The sequence below is a fragment of the Hemiscyllium ocellatum genome, chromosome 12 (genome assembly GCF_020745735.1).
Source record: "Hemiscyllium ocellatum isolate sHemOce1 chromosome 12, sHemOce1.pat.X.cur, whole genome shotgun sequence".
In the NCBI taxonomy this organism is placed as follows: Eukaryota; Metazoa; Chordata; class Chondrichthyes; order Orectolobiformes; family Hemiscylliidae; genus Hemiscyllium; species Hemiscyllium ocellatum.
Genome location: NC_083412.1, coordinates 69,118,232 through 69,137,888, shown reverse-complemented (window position 1 = coordinate 69,137,888; position 19,657 = coordinate 69,118,232). Strand labels below are relative to the sequence as shown.

Below are 19,657 nucleotides of genomic sequence, written 5' to 3'. Positions count from 1 at the left end.
TGGGTTGCTCTTCGGAGGGTCAGTGTGGACTTGTTGGGCTGAAGGGCCTGTTTCCACACTGTAAGTAATCTAATCTAACCATGCTCAGTTTTTTTTTCTTCTTCTTCTTTCTGTAACCTATACTATTCCTTCAATGTTGCTACCAGCTTCATAATGAAGGTTTTAGAATAATGTTTTATCACTGCGGTTGATCCCCTGACTGTTGCTGACTGACAAATTTTGCATTTTGTCTCCTCGCTGACTCCCTGTGCTTTCTTAAAGCAGTAATGCTCTGACATTGGTAAATCCCTTTTCTTCAAAATAATGTCTTCTTCGATTCAAAACCAAGCAGCTGTTCACCATGTTGTATTCTGGGTTGGGTTGTTCACTGCTACCAATCCTCCTTTCTCAAAGCTGTGTCTAAGGCCTGTCTATATATTACTGGTGGAAGATAGACCACTGATGGATCTTAACAGAAGGGGCGTTTGAACTCCATAACAATATACTTTATTGCATGATAGCAGTAGGATAATTTGCATTAAGTTTTTATGAGTAATTGCTTAGGATTACGTGGAACTGTGAAGAACCCATTTATTTCTCTTGGGAACTCATGCAGATTTCAGTGGCCTCCATCCAAAGACTGTGTGATGTTATCAGATTGGGTGGACTTAATGCAAAATCAACATCGAGAGAAGGTGGTGGTGGAGAGTTCATTTTTTGAACCTGAGGTCTGTGACCAATGGTGTTCCACGGGGATCAGGACTGGGTCCACTTTTGTTTGCCGTTTATATCAATGATTTGGAAGACAATCTAGAAGACATGGTTAGTATGTTTGAGGATGACACCAAAATTGGTGGTATTGCTGACAGTGAAGAGGATTTTCTAAGACTACAAAGAGATCTTGACCTATTGGGTCAATGGGCTGAGGAGTGGCAGATGGAGTAATGCAAGGTATTTTGTTAAAATAAACAAGGGAAGGACTTATACAATTAACAGTTGGGCCCTGGGTATGCTGTAGAACAGCGAGACCTAACGGGTTCAGGTATGTAATTCTTGAAATTTTCATAACGGGGTGGTTAAGTAAGCATTTAGCCTTTATTGCTCAATGCTTTGAGTGTAGGGGTTGGGACATCATGTTGAGGTTGTACAGAACATTGGTGAGGCCTCTTCAGGAGTACTGTGTGCAGTTCTGGTCATCTTGTAATAGAAAGGAGAGTGTGGAATTGAAGATGGTTCAGAAAAGATTTACCAGGATGTTGCCAGGAATGGAAGGTCTTGAGTTATTAAGATAGGCTTAATATTCTGTGATTTTTTCATTGGCGTGTAGGAGGTTGAGGGGTGACCTTATTGAGGTTTATATAACCTTGGGGCATAGATAAGGCAAATTGCAAGGGTCTTTTCCTTAGAGTGGAGGATTACAAGACTCAGGGCATATTCTGAAGGTGAGAGGAGAAAGATTTTAAAAAGACACAAGAGGCAACATTTTTATAAAGAGGTGGTTCATGTGTGGAATGGTTTCCCGGAAGAAGTGTTGGATACAGATACAGTTACAACATTTAAAAGACTAAGTATATGTGCTTGGCTAAGTACATGAATTGGAAATGTTTGGAGGGATATGGGCCAAATATAGGCAAATGGGACTAGTTTGGTTTGGCAATGTGGTCAGTGTGGACGAGTTGGACTGAAGGGTACTGTTTCTATGCTGTATGATTTTACCGCTCTATTACCTCCTTCAGAAACATTACCTTGTAAAACATAGATCTGTAATTTACTTGAAAATGAGGATTTTTTTTCTGTCTGCAGGTTTTCTTTTGAAAGAAGTCATCATTCATTAACGTAGCTGGTGGATTTCTTCAGCTAATCATTCATTGTGTTCTTAGCATTCTGAATATTTCTGCATCTCAGACACATTTTCCTCAAGCAATACATCTCTCTGTTGGGTCATGTGGCTGGGATCATTAATAGTCTGAGTGGGCTTATTTATACATCAGGGTAAAAGTAATGACTGCAAATGCAGGAAACCAGAGTTTAGATTAGAGTGGTGCTGGAAAAGCACAACAGATCAGGCAGCGTCTGAGGAGCAGGAAAATTGATGTTTCGGGCAAAAGCCCTTCATCAGGAATAGAGGCAGGACCCTTCAACCCCAGGGCATCAATGTGGACTTCACCAGTTTCCTCATTTCCCCTCCCCCCCACCCCACTGTACCCCAGTTCCAAAAGTCCAGCTCAGCACTGTCCTCATGACCTGTCCTATCTGCCAATCTTCCTTCCCATCTAACCGCTCCACCCTCCTCTCTGACCTACCACCTTTACCTCATCCCCATTCACCTACTGTACTCTTTGCTAATTTCTCCCCAGCCCACCCCCCATCTCTCCCCCCCCGACCACCAATTAATCTCTCCACTCTGGAGGCTTCCTGCCTATATTCCTGAAGGGCTCTTGCCCAAAACGTTGATTTTGCCCGAAATGTTGATTTTCCTGCTCCTCAGATGCCACCTGATCTGCTGTGCTTTTCCAGCGCCACTCTGATCTAAACTCTTATTTATACAATCAGTCGGATTCTCATTTTCAGCTTGCAAGGTTTGATGGTGATGTTACTGCTTTCACTGCTACCAGCTGGTCTTTTAGTTCAGTTGTTTCACTGAGGTGGGGATTATGTGCCAATTCTTTTGAGGTGTGTTCCAGTTCGTTCTGATGCTCAACTTTAAGCTTTGACATTGTGTTCTGCATCTCCAGAATCTCATGAACTTAATCCTGTAGATGTAGATATTGGCTGAAAAAAAGTCCTTTAGTGTTTCCAGAATGAGCTGATGAGTTTCCCTTGCAATCTCCATCAGCTTTCATGCAGACTATTTCTCCATGTTGGACATTGACATAAATCAATCTGTCTCTATTTCTCTGGATGGCTTTTAATCGGCTCCTTGCAGTCGTTGTACTAACAGATCACAGGCCATTTCTGATAATTGAAGTTTTAAACATGTCAGACTCAAGCTGATTTTTCCCGGAAATGATCATAAGGATGTATTGCTTACAACTGTATTCTGGAAATATGGCATCGTCCACATTGCCTGAAGCCTCAGTGATCATGAATGTGTGTGGAAGCTAACTGCCTCTTCCCTGGATCATTAAAGATGTCTTCATAGCTCCATAAACATGGAGGTTAGAGATTCTGTGATCACAGTACTGGCTGTAGAAATGTTTGAAACTTGACTTGCTTTTTATTAGAGACATAAGAAGCAGACACTTTGGGGTTTTTTTTCCCCAGTCATGATCTGGCTCATTGTCCCAGAAAGAATTTGTTCTTCTAACTGTAGCTGCAGTTACTGTTGCTGCATCTCCTTGATCGATTCTGTGAAATACATGGACAACTTCACTTTTGTTTTAAGAAGGAACTGTTTCTCCTCAATAGGACACCTGGTTTCTGTTTAGCTATCTAAATCCAAAAATATCAGAACGGCCAAACATCTCAGACTCTAGTAAATGGATGGGGTAGGTCCTTCGCTGTAACCAAATGTGTTTGTGTCACCACCATCTCTCCTTTTGCATACCAAGCACATTGTTAATTAATGATTGAATTGTTATGGTATAGAAAGACGCCATTCAACCATGTTCTGTCACATCTGTGTTGACTCTCGATGCAGCAATCCAGTCAGTTCAATTTAACACTCCATTCCTGTAACTCTGCAAATTTATTTTTTGATTAAATTAGATTCCCTACAGTGGTGAAACAGGCCCTTCGGCCCAACAAGTCCACACTGATCCTCCGAAGATTAATCCACCCAGACCCATTTCCCTCTAACTAATGCACCTAACACCATGGGCAATTTAGAATTGCCAATTCAACTGACCTGGACATCTTTGGAATGTAGGAGGAAATTGGAGCACCTGGAGGAAACCCACACAGACACAGGAAGAATGTGCCAACTCCACACAGACAGTTGCCCAAGGCTGGAATCGAACTTGGGTCCCTGGCTCTGTGAGGCAGCAGTGCTATGAACTGAGCCACTGTGCCACCCCCAAACTTTCCCTTTACTGCCCATTCAATCTCCTTTTGGCTGGGAAATCATCAATGAAGGAGCATCAACACCTCATTGAGGTCAAGATTTGCAAGTGGTGATTATGTTGTCCTCTCAAAATTATTGTACTTAAAAAGGTAGAGGTTTCACATGCTGTATTAAGTAACTTACTTCCAAGGCTCCCCAATGACTTTCAGCCATTTACATGGTTTAAGTTAAGAGTTTGTTCAGATATACCCCACTTGCTGGGTTCAGTGTAGCTCCAATAATATGTAAAAAGTTTGCCTGCTTGATTGCTTTAATTCTTCTACAGCTCTATGGTGTCAAAGAGAGAGAGAGAACACACAGACTATTGTATCTGTGTCACTCAAAAACCACCCCCATTCTAATCCCATTTCCAACACCTGGTCGTTACAGCTCTTCAGGTGCAGATTCAGTTTCTTTAAATGAGTTGGGGGTTTCTACCTCTTCCATCAAACTGGGTTGTGATTTCAGACACATGCAATCCTCTGGGCGAGAAAAATTATTTCCTCATGACCCTTCAAGCCCTTCATTCTAATGTTCAACTCAGCTAAGGCACCCTTTAACATCCTCTGTTGAGGAAAACACTCCTAGACTATCCAATCTTCATGGTGACAATTTCGTAACCCAGGCAGCATTCTTGTAAATTTCCTCTGTCCCATTTCCAGGTTAAATGTGTCCTTCCCTGTAAGACAGTGAGCAAAGGACTATACAAAATACCATTTGTATTCTATGTTTAATACAAAAAAGGAAATAAGTAAATAATAAATTAAATAAGCCCACCACCTTAACTTGCAGAATCTCTACCAGTGCACAGTTCCTATGGCGAGTACCATTAGCAATGCAACAACTTCCCAAGACTTCAGTGAGAGTACCTTTCATAACTGTGAACTTTAACATCTAGAGCAGTCAGAATTCTCCCCAGGTTCCAAAGCATCCTGACTTGGAAATATATCACTGTTTCCTTCATTGCCACTACCACTGGTTCAAAAACCTGGAACTTCTTTCCTAACAAAATTGGCCTGGATATTTTAGTGGCTAAATAGTTTTTTCACCAGCATAGATGGAGTTAACAGTTGCAGACTCTGCACAGGAACTCCCTGGGAAATTCCCCTGGGTATCCATTTTATTTGGAGAATTGGGAAGGTTCAGAACAATTATGCAAATAGGTACCAGACAATTAAAAACACAGTCTAATTCCTCGGTAATTATTTTATCTCACACACTTCCAACTATATCATCCCTGTCTCTAACACTCCCCAGATTCTGACCCTACATCCACATTCCTCTGCTCTGACACCATACAATCCCCCAACTCCTAGCTCTCCATCTGGGACCTGACATCCACATCCCCCCTCACCTCCATCCAAAGCCTCAAAGGAGCCTTCCACATCCATCAAAGTTTCACCTGCACATCCACCAATGTCATTTATTGTATCCATTGCTCCCGATGCAGTCTCCTTCACATTGGGGAGACTGGACAAGTTCTCCCAGAGCGCTTTAGGGAACATCTCCAGGACACCCGCACCAATCAAACCTACTGCCTTGTGGCCCAATATTTCAACTCCCCATCCCACTCAGCCAAGGACATGGAGGTCCTGGGCCTCTTCCACTGCCACTCCCTCACCACCCGAAGCCTGAAGGAAGAACGTCTCATCTTCCGTGTTCGAACACTTCAACCCCAGGGCATCAATGTGGACTTCATAAATTTCCTCATTTCCTTCCCCCCACCCCCCCCACCTTACCCCAGTTCTGACCTGCCAGCTCAGCATCCTCCACATGACCTGTCCTACCTGCCGATCTTCCTTCCCACCTATCCACTCCACCCTCCTCTCCAACCTATCACCTTTATCCCCACCTCCATCCACCTATTGTACTTTCAGCTACCTTCTCCCAGCCCCAAACCCCCCTCCTATTTATCATTTCACCCCAGAGGCTCCCTGATGAAACATTGATTTTCTGCTCTTAAGATGCTGCCTGACCTGCTATGCATTTCCGGCACTACTCTAATCTAGACTCCCCTTGGATTGCAAATACAACCCCACCAGCAGGTCTGACACCCCCAGTCTCTCTTCTGAAATAGACAACATCCCTCTCACCACCGCAACTGAAAACACTCCCCTACCCCAGGTATTGTTGGACCTGACACTCGCCTTACCCCAAACGCCCCCACCCCAGACTGGCATCTCTCTCATGGGACCTGACACACTCTACCATAATATCCAGTACCTGATATCAAGCTTTGTTTACCCAGTACCTCTGTTTACCTAGGACCTGGGAAAACCCTGCAAACACACCCCAGAGCACCCTCCTATGACTGGAGCCCCCCTATTTTCTGGGACCCATTAACCATTCATACCCCACACCCACAGGACTGATAACTTATGTCTACCCATCCAAACCGCCTTAGAGACATCATGACTTACCTGACACCCACCTACTTTCTAACCTGGCATCCTATCCATCTGACATCCTACTTGCCCGTAACCTGACACCCTGTTCTCCTTGCATCTGGCCCTCACACATACCTTACATAGTTACAAGAGCTAACAATGAGGCTGTCTGTGATACTGGAAGTTTAAAATGACAGAAAATGGCAACTAAATGCGGTGAGAAAGGGGACAGGGTTTTGGGGTCCTTCCCCTGATTATCCTGCATTATGAGGGACCTGAAAGATTTTCCACCTTTCTGAAAGAACCCTGATCAAAACATCCTGTCAGAAATGCAAAGCTTTTCCTTCATGCAAAAGAACATGAGGAGCTGAGTAGCAAACTGGGTGTGATTGCCATTCCTCAGAAAATCAGATCACTGCGTTGTAGCAACACCATATCAACAGCACAGGTTCAAAAGGATTACCACGAACCCTCACAATAGTATACAGTGATGATGTAGGCGTGAACTGTACACACTCATAACAAAATGGCACAAGTCTGCTCACCCAAAATGGCTGACAAACAGAAAGAGGTAGCCTGGCTTAGAATTAAAGCACAAGATGGCTGACAGGAGATAAGTAAGACTAATTGTCTTTTCCAGCTTTTACTTAAAGAAATGACAACACCTCTAACAAAGTTACACCAAGGCCGTTAGTACCCCATTCCAGAAGATACTGATAAGGTCTTACTTCTAAAATAGACAAGCAACTAATCGTAGCTCTCATTAGTAAAAGTAATGCCCCACTGAATGAATGGACACCAAGCACAAGATAAGCGCAGTCACATCCTGATGTCATTACTGAAACAACAGTTTAGTTAGTTTGTATTTGTATCTTTGAAATGAATTACTCTTCAATAGGCTGTAGTTAGAAATTCCCTAGGGAATCATAAGGATAGTTTTTAGCATAAATACACAAAACTAACACTTTATAAAAGTATTAGAGAAAAAGCATTTAGGCCGAGATGTGGAAGTTAATTAGGTTCAGGAAATACCATCATGCTTCCTGAACAAAATAGATTATTTACAGCCTATGAATCACAAAGTACTAAGAGTAAAATAAAGAGTAAGGTTAAACATAGCTCTTTAACTAACTTCTGAACAAAAATCAAATCAATATTACAAACTTTCGAGCAACTAGATAAAACTGTCTTTTGTATTTTTGCACACAATAGAGTCACAGAGTCCAAGAGATATACAGCACGGAAACAGACCCTTCAGTCCAACCCATCCATGCTGACCAGATACCCCAACCTAATCTCATCCCACCTGCCAGCACCCAGCCTATATCCCTCCAAACCCTTCCTATTCATATACCATCCAAATGCCTTTTCAGTGTTGCAATTGTATCAGTCTCCACTATTTCCTCTGGCAGCTCATTCCATATATATACCACCCTCTGTGTGAAAACGTTGCCCTTAGGTCTCTTTTATAGCTTTCCCCTCTCACCCTAAACCTATGCCCTCTAGTTTTGGACTCTCCCACCCCAGGGAAAATACTTTGTCTATTTATCCTATCGAAGTCCCTCATAATTTTGTAAACCTCTATAAGGTCACCCCTCAGCCTCAGACACTCCAGGGAAAACAGAACTAGCCTGCTCAGCCTCTCCCTATAGCTCAAATCCTCCAACCCTGACAACATCCTTGTAAATCTTTTCTGAACCCTTTCAAGTTTCACAACATCTTTCCAATAGAAATGAGAACAGAATTGCACGCAATATTTCAACAGTGGTCTAGCCAAAGTCCTGTACAGCCGCAACATGACTTCCCAACTCGTGTACTCAATACTCTGACCAAAAGAGGAAAAACATACCAAATGCCGCCTTCACTAACCTATCTACCTGCGACTCCACTTTCAAGGAGCTATGAACCTGCACTCCAAGGTCTCTTTGTTCAGCAACACTCCCTAGGACCTTACCATTAAGTGTATAAGTCCTGCTAAGATTTGCTTTCCCAAAATGCAGCACCTCACATTAATCTGAATTAAACTCCATCTGCCACTTCTCAGCCCATTGGCCCATTTGATCAAGATCCTGTTGTAATCTGAGGGACCCTCTTCGCTGTCCACTCCACCTCCAATTTTGGTGTCATCTGTAAACTTACTTACTAGACCTCTTATGCTCACATCCAAATCATTTATAAAAATAAAGAAAAGTAGTGGACACAGCACCGATCCTTGTGGTACTCTACTGGTCGCAGGCCTCCAGTCTGAGAAACAACCCTCTACCATCACCCTCTGTCTTCTACCTTTGAGTCTGTTCTGTATGCAAATGGCTACTTCTCCTTGTATTCCGTGAGATCTAGCCTTGCTAACCAGTCTCCCATGGGGAACCTTGTCGAACGCCTGACTGAAGTCCATGTAAGCCACATCTACCGCTCTGCCCTCAACAATCCTCTTTGTTACTTCTTCAAAAAACTCACTCAAGTTTGTGAGACATGATTTCCCATGCACAAAGCCATGTTGAGTATCCCTAATCAGTCTTTGTCTTTCCAAATACATGTGCATCCTGTCCCTCAGGATTCCCTCCAACAACTTGCCCACCACCGACTCACTAGTCTATAATTCCATGGCTTGTCCTTACCACCCTTCTTAAACAGTGGCACCACGTTAGCTAACCTCCAGTCTTCCGGCACCTCACCTATGACTATCGATGACACAAATATCTCAGCAAGCGGCCCAGCAGTCACTTCCCCAGCTTCCCACAGATAATTAGGACAGTGGAAAACATAAGAGGAATAACTGAATTTGATGAAGGCAGCACAAGAGATACATAAATAACAGAATTCAAACAATCTCAGATAAAGAGGACTGAAGGAGTGTAGCAATTACTTTGGAATGCAAATGAACATGATGCACAGAAGAATCCCAAGGCCTAGAGATAATAGTGCTTGTTAACACCAGGGGATGATGGGAAGCAGAGGCTGGACATAAAAAAAATGCCCATCATTACCAGATTGTGTGTATGGATTAGGAGAGAATAGCTGTAACCATGTTTTATGTGATCATTCTAATACAGAAATGTATAAAAATACTGCTTTTAACTGTACAAGTTAGTAAATGTCATTGCTCTACCTTCTGATCTGAGCTAAAGATTAAGCGAATAACCAAGTTCACTGTCAAGGCTTGATTCAGGAAACATCCTTTGGCCCTCTCCCTGCTTTAGCTGGTTTCTGCATGAGTAAACGTTCACTTGCGTAAGTTCTGCCTGCCTCCTGAGTTTTCATTCCCTATCAGGGGAAAACAATCCTACAATTGGTCAATAAATATTAGCCTTGCCAGCAATACCTAAAACCCATGAGCATATATAAAAAAGACACAGACTGAAAGATGGATCAGCCCTATAACCTCTGTCAACACGATACTTTAGAAAATCTTAGGGTTGACTGAGGACGGTCCCTGATAAGTTGTCGTTCAATTTTCATTTGTTGACAGTGAGCATTCACGTGAAATTTCTCCAAATCATTGCACCTCAAAGGATATATAGGCTGTATCCCAAAGTGAAGGTTACAATTGACTTTCCAATGTTGAGAAGTCTGGTTCTGTGCTTCTCTATTAGAATGAGTCAGAAAGAAGAATGAGAAAACAAAACGTAAATAAAAATACTTCAAGCAACATACCTTTGGAAATAAAGCTTCTCTTCTCCAATGAAGAGATGTGTTAGAAATCCTGCTACAGTCGAGCTAATACGAGCCGAGCAGGGAAGTTTCTTTGGTTTGTAACAGAACCAGGGCTCCCCAGTCCTGACATCAGTAAAGTTACAGAGTGGCTCAGTCTGAGGCAAATAAAGATTACATTGAGTAGTCTCTAAAATGTCCCCATTCTTGAAGGTACTTTGAAAATATGCTCTCGTTAGTCGTTCCTCGCGTAGTCTTTTAAGTGTTTGGATCCCTTCACTGGGATGAGCCAGTAAAACAGAAACTTCAACTTTCCCAGGCCAAAATAAAGTAAAATTGATATAGTAAAATCCATTTTCATTGTCTATAACTGTTCCTGCTGAACCAGCTTTTAAAGCTGGGGTGTGGATCCGAGCTTGGAGATAGTCACCCCCATATCGCTTTGGGTGACCTTCAAAATCATACATCTGCAGCATCACTTGTAGCTGATCTCCCACACAGAAAGTCTTTGCAGAATTTAAAATTACAAAGTGACTGTGAGATGGGTCACTGCTTTTCTGAAAGGGCACAGCAGAGTTGGGGGGTTTAGGCCATTCGATCATTTTCATAAGGAACGTTCCCTCTGACCTTTCTTCAGGGCTGAAGCTGTGAATCTGGTAGCCATTTTGTACCAGCTTGTCTGTCCAATGGAGATTCCTTGTCTCCACTTTCTGCCTCATGGTCTGAATAAACTTTGGAATTGGATATCTCCTCCATTTTGACTTAGATACAATTATTGCAGTTTTATCATACTGTGAAAGAAAGCAAATCATTTTCAGGAGTAATCGGGAATTCTTCAGCATTTCAGCATCTTAATTAAATCATTATATACTACAATGCGACAGTGGGCATTAATTCAGTTATATACTGCAGCTCAGCTCCGGAGAGGAAACAGGTCATCAGACAATCTAACTCTTAACTCCCAGTGATCGTCTCCTGAAACTGACCAGGCCAGTAAAGTTCCCAGTTTAATTCCCAGTCTGTGCAGAGTTGATTTCAGCACTGCTGAGATAGTGAGGGGAAAGTACACAATCAGTTTGTATTCCCAATTCTCACTCTGTGCAATGATGCCTGCCGGAAGAGCACAGGATGAGGCATAGCATGAGGAACAGACCTGGGCATCAGTTCGAGATCTTGCCTTAGGTCAGGTGATATGTAATTAAGGGTATGAGATCAGTCTGTAGAACTGTACCTCAGCAGGATTGGTTCTCATAACTTCAGTCATAATCTCAAGAAATGTCATAAATTCAGCTCTCAGTTGATGAGCGCCCTGAACAATGTGTCAGAGTTCCTGTCTGTCATGTTCAGTAAACACCAAGAATTTTTCCAACAGTGAATAATAGCAGATTGTTCATGTCAGAAACAAAATACAGACTGATTAGACAAAAGACAGAGAAAGGTAGACTGTTAATTTCTGAATTCCTGTTGGTTGGTATAAAATTAATTATTTGATGCAATGTTCACCTGCTGCATTGTTTACATTGTATAAATGAAATAAAGGTAATAAAAGGCAATCAAGTGGACATTGGATGATTATTTGGATATGAATAACATTCGAGTGTATGGGGAAAACTGGGAGATTGGCACGAAGTAATGATTCTCATTTGAAGAGCCAATGGGCCAAATGGCCTCCTTCTGTGCTGTTACCATCCTGTGTTACAATTCCAAGAAGATGCATGAGTACAGCAAAATGCCTGGCAGATCCCGGTGTTGTTAATAGAGAAGATGTTCATATAGAATCGTAGAATCTCTACAGTGTGGAAACAGGCCATGAGGTCCAACAAGAGTAACTCACTCACACCCATTCCCCTACCCTATAACTCTACATTTATCCCTAACTAATGCACTTAACCTACACATCCCTGGACAGCATGGACAATTTAGCATGGCCAATTCACCTAACCTGCACATCTTTGGATTGTGGGAGGAAACTGGAACACACGGAGGAAACCCACGCAGACATGGGGAGAATGTGCAAAATCCATACAGACAGTCACCCGAGGCTGGAATCGAACTAGGGTCCCTGGCGCTGTGAGGCAGCAGTGCGAACCACTGAGCCCCTGTGCCATTTTCTAGGTTTTATTTCTAGGTTTATAACAGGCAGCGTAAATTCATTCATCTGTTAGTTTTGTTTTGACTTCAGAGCTGATAGCCCAGAGTTCGGTTGAATAGAGAACGATTTAACTACCAACAGCACAATTTTGTTTAGTTCAGTTCAGGGAATAGGTCACTGTAGCAGTAATGATTTTCTAGCCCATGTCATCTCTCAGTCAGGAGAATTGACGGCTTATTCCCTGTCATTCTTAGACTTATGAATGGACTATCTAACTTCAGACAATGCTGATGGTGTTAATGTTGATCCAGCCGAGCACATGCCCTGTATAGTGTAACTGTCCAAGTTATTATTTCTCACTATGATCGGTCTGCACTTACTTACCATGATCTGCCTGTACTGCCCGTAAACAAAGCTTTTCACTGTACTACGGTACACGTGACACGTGACAATAAATAAATAAAATAAAATTTGGAATAAAAATCTTCATGTTGTTCAAAACAAAAAGGTTAAGTCTATCACACTTGTGGAAGTTTCATGCAATCAGATTCAGAAAGGAATTGGAAACTTTTATCTAAAATTCCACATAAGAAAATGGAAGAACCATTTGAGTAGAAACTGAAAAAGAGTCGAGACAAGAGTATAATTTTGATGGACTTGAGTTTCTGAAGCAGATAGTGTTGGGAAAAATGTTGAAACATGGTTTTGATTATTGTGTAATTGTGTCTAAATTGTTGTCTCTATTCACAGATTGGCGCAACTTCGAGGGCCGAAGGGCCTGTACTGCGCTATAATGTTCAATGTTCTATGTTATTTGGTTTGTTTTAACTTTGCTGAAAATGTGTTGCTGGTCAAAGCACAGCAGGCCAGGCAGCATCTTAGGAATAGGGAATTCGACGTTTCGAGCATAAGCCCTTCATTGTCAAATTCCCTATTCCTGAGATGCTGCCTGGCCTGCTGTGCTTTGACCAGCAACACATTTTCAGCTGTGATCTCCAGCATCTGCAGACCTCATTTTTTACACTTTGTTTTAACTTTTCCTGTTTATGTTCTTTTGTTAAAGAATGTGTGCAGCTTTGTGAAATATTTTGCAGTGATGAATGCACCACACTAATTAACTAAAACTAATTCACATGCCAGGTTTCATTCTGGGATCTGACTTGTCCATTATTATCATCAGCTGGCATCATAACAAGAAACAATGTAGCCAAAATGAGGAGAAATCTTTGCAATAACTAAGCAAATTGGTTACAAAGAGCAAATTTGGTCCTAATGGATAGTTAAAAGTGAAGTTGCTAAAGCACAGACAACTTATGGAAAGACCAAATAGTACCCAGCGAAGCAAAACTCAGAGGTATTTTAGAGTTCACTGTGTCAAAGACAAAACATGAAACGTTACCATGTGTCAGCATGAATGGATTCTCTTGGGAAGTTCATCTTAACTTTAAGCAAAATTGTTAAAAGCAGTTACTTAAGCAAGTTTGTTAAAGAAAGGCAATAAATATGAATGGATAAAAGAATGTCAGAGGGTCAGAGAAAGCTTGAAAGCTTTACTAACTACCACACTGAATTCCATGGTGTCAAATTATGGGGAGAAACTGAAACTACAGAAGTTTGGTGTAAACCAGAACCTGCTGGAAATACACAGCAGGTCTCAGAGACTCTGTGCAGAGAGAAACAAAGTTAATGCTTCACTTGGAACGTGAGGCTTATTCAGGAACTTGATCTTGTACTTATCTATTTTACACCAGATATGCAAGCAGCTCTCGATCTTTTAAATTCTACATCCAACTTTATCTCTCCTTGAGAATAGTAAACTCATATCAAACTATGCTTGATTAGTTTCACTTCCCTTACACATTGAAGCCAAACCAAATCAAGGCAGGACTTATACACTTAATGGTAAGGTCTTGGGGAGTGTTGCTGAACATAGGGACCTTGACATGCTGGTTCTCAGGTCCTTGAAAGTCAAGTTGCAGGTAGATAGAATAGTGAAGGAGGTGTTTGGTACACTTGCCTTTATTGGTCAGTGCATTGAGAATAAGAGCTGGGAGGTCATTTTGCAGTAGTACAGGACATTGGTTAGGGCACTTTTGGAATACTGCATACAATTCTGGCCTCCCTGCTACAGGAAGGATGTTGTGAAAATTGAAAGGATTCAGAAAATACTTACAAGGATGTTGTCAGGGTTGGAGGATTTGAGCTATAGGGAGAGGCAGAATAGGCTGGGGCTATTTTCCCTGGAAGGTTGGAGGCTGAGGAGTGACCTTATAGAGGTTTATAAAATCATGAGGGGCATAGATAGGATAAATTCACAAGATCTTTTCCCTGGGGTGGGGTGGTCCAAAACTAGAGAGCACAGATTTAAAGTGAAATGGGAAAGATTTAAAAGGACTTTTTCATGCAGAGGTGGTGTGTGTATAGAGAGAGCTGCCAGAAAAAGTGGTGGAGACTCAGACAATAAGAAAATTATAAAGACATCTGGATAGGTATAGGAGTTGGAAGGGTTGAGAGGTATATGTGCGAAATGCTGGCAAGTGGGACTAGATTTATTCCAATATCTGGTTGGGATGGACGAGTTGGACTGTCGGGTCTGTTTCCATTCTGTACATTTCTAATGACTATAATTTGCTCAGCAGTTCCCATACCTTTGCTGGTATGTACCTCTCTCAAAAAGTTACAATCAGTGAGGAGAAAGATTGCACAGCTCAGCGTTCTAAAAAGGGATGGTAATGACTGTTTGAAAACAAAGACCACCACAAGCTAATGGAACCTTGAGTGGACTGAGCAGTTGATTCCACCAGACCCCTATGTTACAGGGAGATCCAGTCTACCTGTCAGTGTTACATGAAAACTGCAAGTGAAATTCTGTCACAAATGCTCCGGTAGCATCCTTCAAATTCAACGTGTGATGATTAAACAAGTGCTCGTGCACTTCTCAATTTCAGTTCCCTCAGTATTCACTTCTGCAAACTGATGGACTGGGCTCTTTGCCTGGAAGGTTAAAAACTATCTCACTCTCCAGGCCTTATTTTCTAAACTCCTACGTGACCAATGATCCAGGGGAGGACACAGAAAATGCGTCCAAGTTTCCCTGAAGCCTGTTTGAAATGTGGAGTCATTGTCTTTAATGGACTGGAAGGAGCTTGCATTGATTATTCAAAACTGCAATGACAAGTTCATCAAGCTACAACTTCAGTCAAAATGTCACAACAGTGAGGCAGTATGGCAGCAGAGAAGAAAAGCAAAGAGAGGAAATCCTGCACTCCAAATCCCAATACCTCATTAGATATCCTGTTCCATGTGACCATAGATCTGTGGTCAAGAATCAGGACCCAAAACAGAAGCTTGTGGCGTTGTGTAGAGGACAGTTTTGTCAAAACAGCTAATGGCAATGACCTAAATTATAGGTAGAGGGCTGGGGAAGCAATGGGAGGGATGGAGAGTGTAAGACAAAGTGTCATCATCAGATCAATGTCAGGCACTGCCCACAAGTGGTAACTGAGAGAAAGGCCTGAGGCCTGGAACACCGTCACTGTGCAGTGAGAAAATATATTCCCACAGGACTCAAACTGGGAGAACCTCAGCCCTTGATTCAAGAGGAAGGATGTGAAATAATTAAGATAGTATTTAGCAATTGAAATGCCTGGGCCTGAGAGACAAACTATTCCATTTTTAAATAATATTATCATGAACCTTAGTGAACATGTTGTCACATGAGAGGCAGTTCAGAGGACGTTCAGTAGATGGATCCCAGACATGAGGGGTTTGTCGTATGAAGAGAGATTGAACAGTTTAGGCCTATACTCTCTGGAATTTAGAAGCTTGAGGGGAGATCAAATTGAGGTACTCAAGATGATAAAAGGAGTAGATAAAATATCCGTGGAATGGATGCTTCCTCTTGTAGGGCGTTCGAGGACGAGAGGTCATAGTCTTGGATAATGGGCAGCAAGTTTAAAACAGAGCTGAGGAGAAAGCACTTCTCCCAAAATGATGTCAAAGTATGGAATTCAACACCCGAAAGTGTGGTGGATACTGAGACAGTGAATAAACATAAGGAGGAGTTCGACAGATTTTTAATTGGTAATGGGTTGAAGGGATATGGAGTGAAGGCAGGGAAATGGGGGTGAGGAGCATATCAGCCATGATCGAATAGTGGGGCAGAGTGATTGGGCCAGATGGTCTAATTCTGTTCCTATATGAACTTTTGAACCTACGATTAGTTTTCTCTAAATATGTTGATGATACCAGTCTACATACCATTACGCCACACAAATTCAGCATCAGGAACAGTAGAGCCATCAATACCAGCAATGTGAAGTGGGAGGGACGTATGGAGAAGGGAAGAAGAGATTTTCTTGGACTTTGTTCATCCATATTGAAAGGTCACAATGCACTCGCTTGTTGTAAATCTGCGACAAAAATTAAATTTCAAATCAATTAATGACAAAATTTGATATTCTTCATTGAAGGATCCTGAGGGAGTTTAATTTCACAAAATGCCCCAGAAAGGAAAGCCATGCTGGAGAACTGGAGACTGTGAAATGAGGCACCAAAATGGAGCCAGGGACAAGGGAGATAATAACAGATGAGCCGTCATTATTTCAGCTCTCACTAAAAATCAAACCATAATCACAGTGAAACACAATCTCTTAGGGCTAGTAAACATTGATTATAGAGAAGTAAATGGAGAGAAAAGACAATGTGATTGGAGTAAAGATCAAAAGGAAGAATGAAGAGGGAATGAGGTGCAGGGTGGCAGAGACATTGGAGAACTGTGGGTCTTACCAGTGAGAGTGTGTGAGGAGGGCTCATTCTGACTGACTATTGGGTAGCTCAAGATCCGACCAACTGAAGATCATAAGACATTTCCATTGGATATGGTTGTTGCCTGGCAAATGTGTGTCGTGAATGTTACTTGCTAATTTTCAGTCCAAGCCTGGATATTGCCCAGTTCTCATTGAATGTTGACATGGACTGTTTCAATGGCTGAGGAGTCATGAATGGTGCAATCATGATTAACATTCCCGCTTCTTACCTTGGGTGGTGAGATAGTCATTGATATTGGTCAGTCCTAACACACCACCCTGAGTACGCCTGCAGTGATGTTCTTGGACTAAGATGATTGACTTCTGCCAAACAGAACCAGTTTCTCAAGGTAAAGATTATAGCACCTTTTTATTCAGGTGTTACCTCTTTTGATGTTTTCTGAAGACAGCCCAGGGCTTTCTTATTCTTCAGAGAGAGATAGAAAAATCCTCCTTGTCCTTGACCTAAAGGAGCAACCCCTAGTTATAAAACATTACCCCATATCTCTGGAGTGATCTTCAAATATCTTTTCCATATCCCTTTCTCAAGACCATTCTGGATATTATTTACTAAAGTCAACCATCACTTATTTAAGGACCAGCAGAAACTAGCCTGGTATGTCCAACGAGGTATATCCTCACAGATACTTCACTCATTCCAGGTACCAAATGAGTAAATGCCCTCTGAACCACCTCAAACACACCATGACCTAAAATTGGAGTCCAAAAGTTCATGCAGGAACCAAAATGTTGCCTCACAAATGCCTTGTACACCTGAAACAAACCCTTATTTTTAACGTTTAATCCTCACAATAAAGGAGAAGATCCCATTAGGTAGGATTATCTTGATTAGGCGCTATCGCTGTGAACCAATTAATTGTGACCCAAAGGCATCTCTATCCCTCTACAACTCAGAATTCTGCAGTCAGTCTCAGTTTCAATACTATTCTGCCATTCAAGTTTCCTGTCAGCTGAACTATTTCACATTTTCCCACATTATTCTCCACCTGCCAGTTTAGGTGCCATTTTAAAACTTCAGTTTTCACGCCTTTGCTCCATTTGTTGAAGTCTTGATGTAATATATAAAACTTTGAAGGTCCAGCATTTGAAGGGACTCTACTCATCATATCCTACCAATCAGACAAAGATCCATTTGTCACACTCTGATAGCCGCTGGCTCACCAGTCAATTTTTTATCTTCCCTAAAGCTGGGAGTTTTTATTTCTTTTCTCTATAACCATTAAACATTCCAAAATGTGGACCTCCAGTCTTTGCAGCTCCAATTAGGCCCTGCACATGTGACCATGAAAGCCACATGAAGTGTCTCACTATTCACATTGTACGGGATGTCTGCTCTACATAGCTGAGCTGTCCTGCCTGTCCTGACCACGTTTAGACTATTTAAACTGGTGATAAGAAAAATGGAAGTAAAATTACTCACCATTTAATGTCTCTGACTGCCTGTTTCACTGTCCCTTCCTTTTATTCTCTTCTCAGTACCATTGAATGTCTGTCTTGGAATCTGTTTCTTTCCTTACCGTCTCAATGTCGTTATGCACTTTTGGTCTCTTATTGAAGATGATATTTAAATGCATTTTGATGTTCAGAGGAGGCTTACTGGATTACTACCTGGAACGAGTGTGTTGTCTTCCAAGGATAAGTTTGACACTCTGAGCTTGTTTCCTCTAGGGTTTGGGTGAGCGAGGGATGGTTTAGTGGAGATTTATAACATCTTGAATGGGATTGAAAAGGTTCATGTGGAACAAATGTTTCTTCTTGTGGGTCAGTCTGGAACAAGGGCGGCCTGTCTCTAGGTACCATTGCCTCTCTAGGAATCTTTCTCTTGCTTGATCATCTCAATGTCTCTTGTGCAGTTATTATATCTTATGTAAGAAAACGTGTAAATGCATTCTCATGCTCAGAGGAGGTTGACAGGAAGGGTCACTAGACCCAAAATATTAACTCTGATTTCTCTACACAGGTATTGTCAGACCTGCTAAGCTTTTCCAGCAATTTCTCTTTTTGTTTGCTAGCTTATGACAAACTGGTCTTGTTTCCTCTGGGGTTTGGGTGAGTGAGGGATGAATTGATGGAGCTTTATAACATCCTGAGCTTGAAAGGTGAATGGGGAAAGGATTTTTTTTTTCCTTGCGGGTCAGTCAAGGGAGCACTATATTAAAATTAGGTCCCTTTTTAGGACAGAGATGAGAACATTTTTCTCTCAGAGTATTGGGTTTTTGGAATTTAAAGTTGAAACAATAAGAGCAGCATGAATGGGTGGAGTCAGGCTCCCACAAATCCAGGGTTTTAGTTTAGCTTTCAGTGAGGTGTTGGGGATTGGAGGATGGCCATAGAAGCTGACTCTCTCCCTCTCCCTTTTACAGCTAAAAGGCTTGGGTGCTCTCTCAGCTGCCAGAATCACATGTGAGACAATCAATTTTACTGACTTTGGCCTTTGCCAATGATGTGATTATGGGATCTACTTTATGGGAACCATTGCTGTTTAGTAATTAAATTATTCAGCTCTGCGTTTAACCAATTAAATTACACTTGCCTTGAAAGAAGATAAAAGTTTGGACCCTGACTATCTTCTTGGGGATATATTTGACGAGGGTTTGGTCTGGTCCATAATAACACAAACAGATCAGCTACGATTTTATTGAATAGTGAAGCAGGCACACGCAGCCAAATGGCCTTC

At 41.8% G+C, this 19,657-nt stretch overlaps 1 protein-coding gene across 5 annotated transcripts in view; it reads right to left on the bottom strand.

Annotated features, from left to right (window-relative positions):
- LOC132821104 (NXPE family member 3-like) overlaps positions 1 to 19,657 on the bottom strand; it is a 59,338-nt gene that overhangs the window by 26,678 nt on the left and 13,003 nt on the right. For 3 of the 5 annotated variants that reach the window (XM_060833639.1, XM_060833640.1, XM_060833643.1), the window contains 2 exons: positions 16,412 to 16,563; positions 10,063 to 10,850 (listed from right to left, as the gene is read on the bottom strand). In XM_060833639.1, coding sequence (XP_060689622.1) covers positions 10,063 to 10,850; positions 16,412 to 16,528 — 905 coding nt within the window. In that variant the 5' untranslated portion in view covers positions 16,529 to 16,563. The remainder of the gene's footprint in view (positions 1 to 10,062; positions 10,851 to 16,411; positions 16,564 to 19,657) is intronic. The other 2 variants (XM_060833641.1, XM_060833642.1) reach the window with 1 other exon arrangement.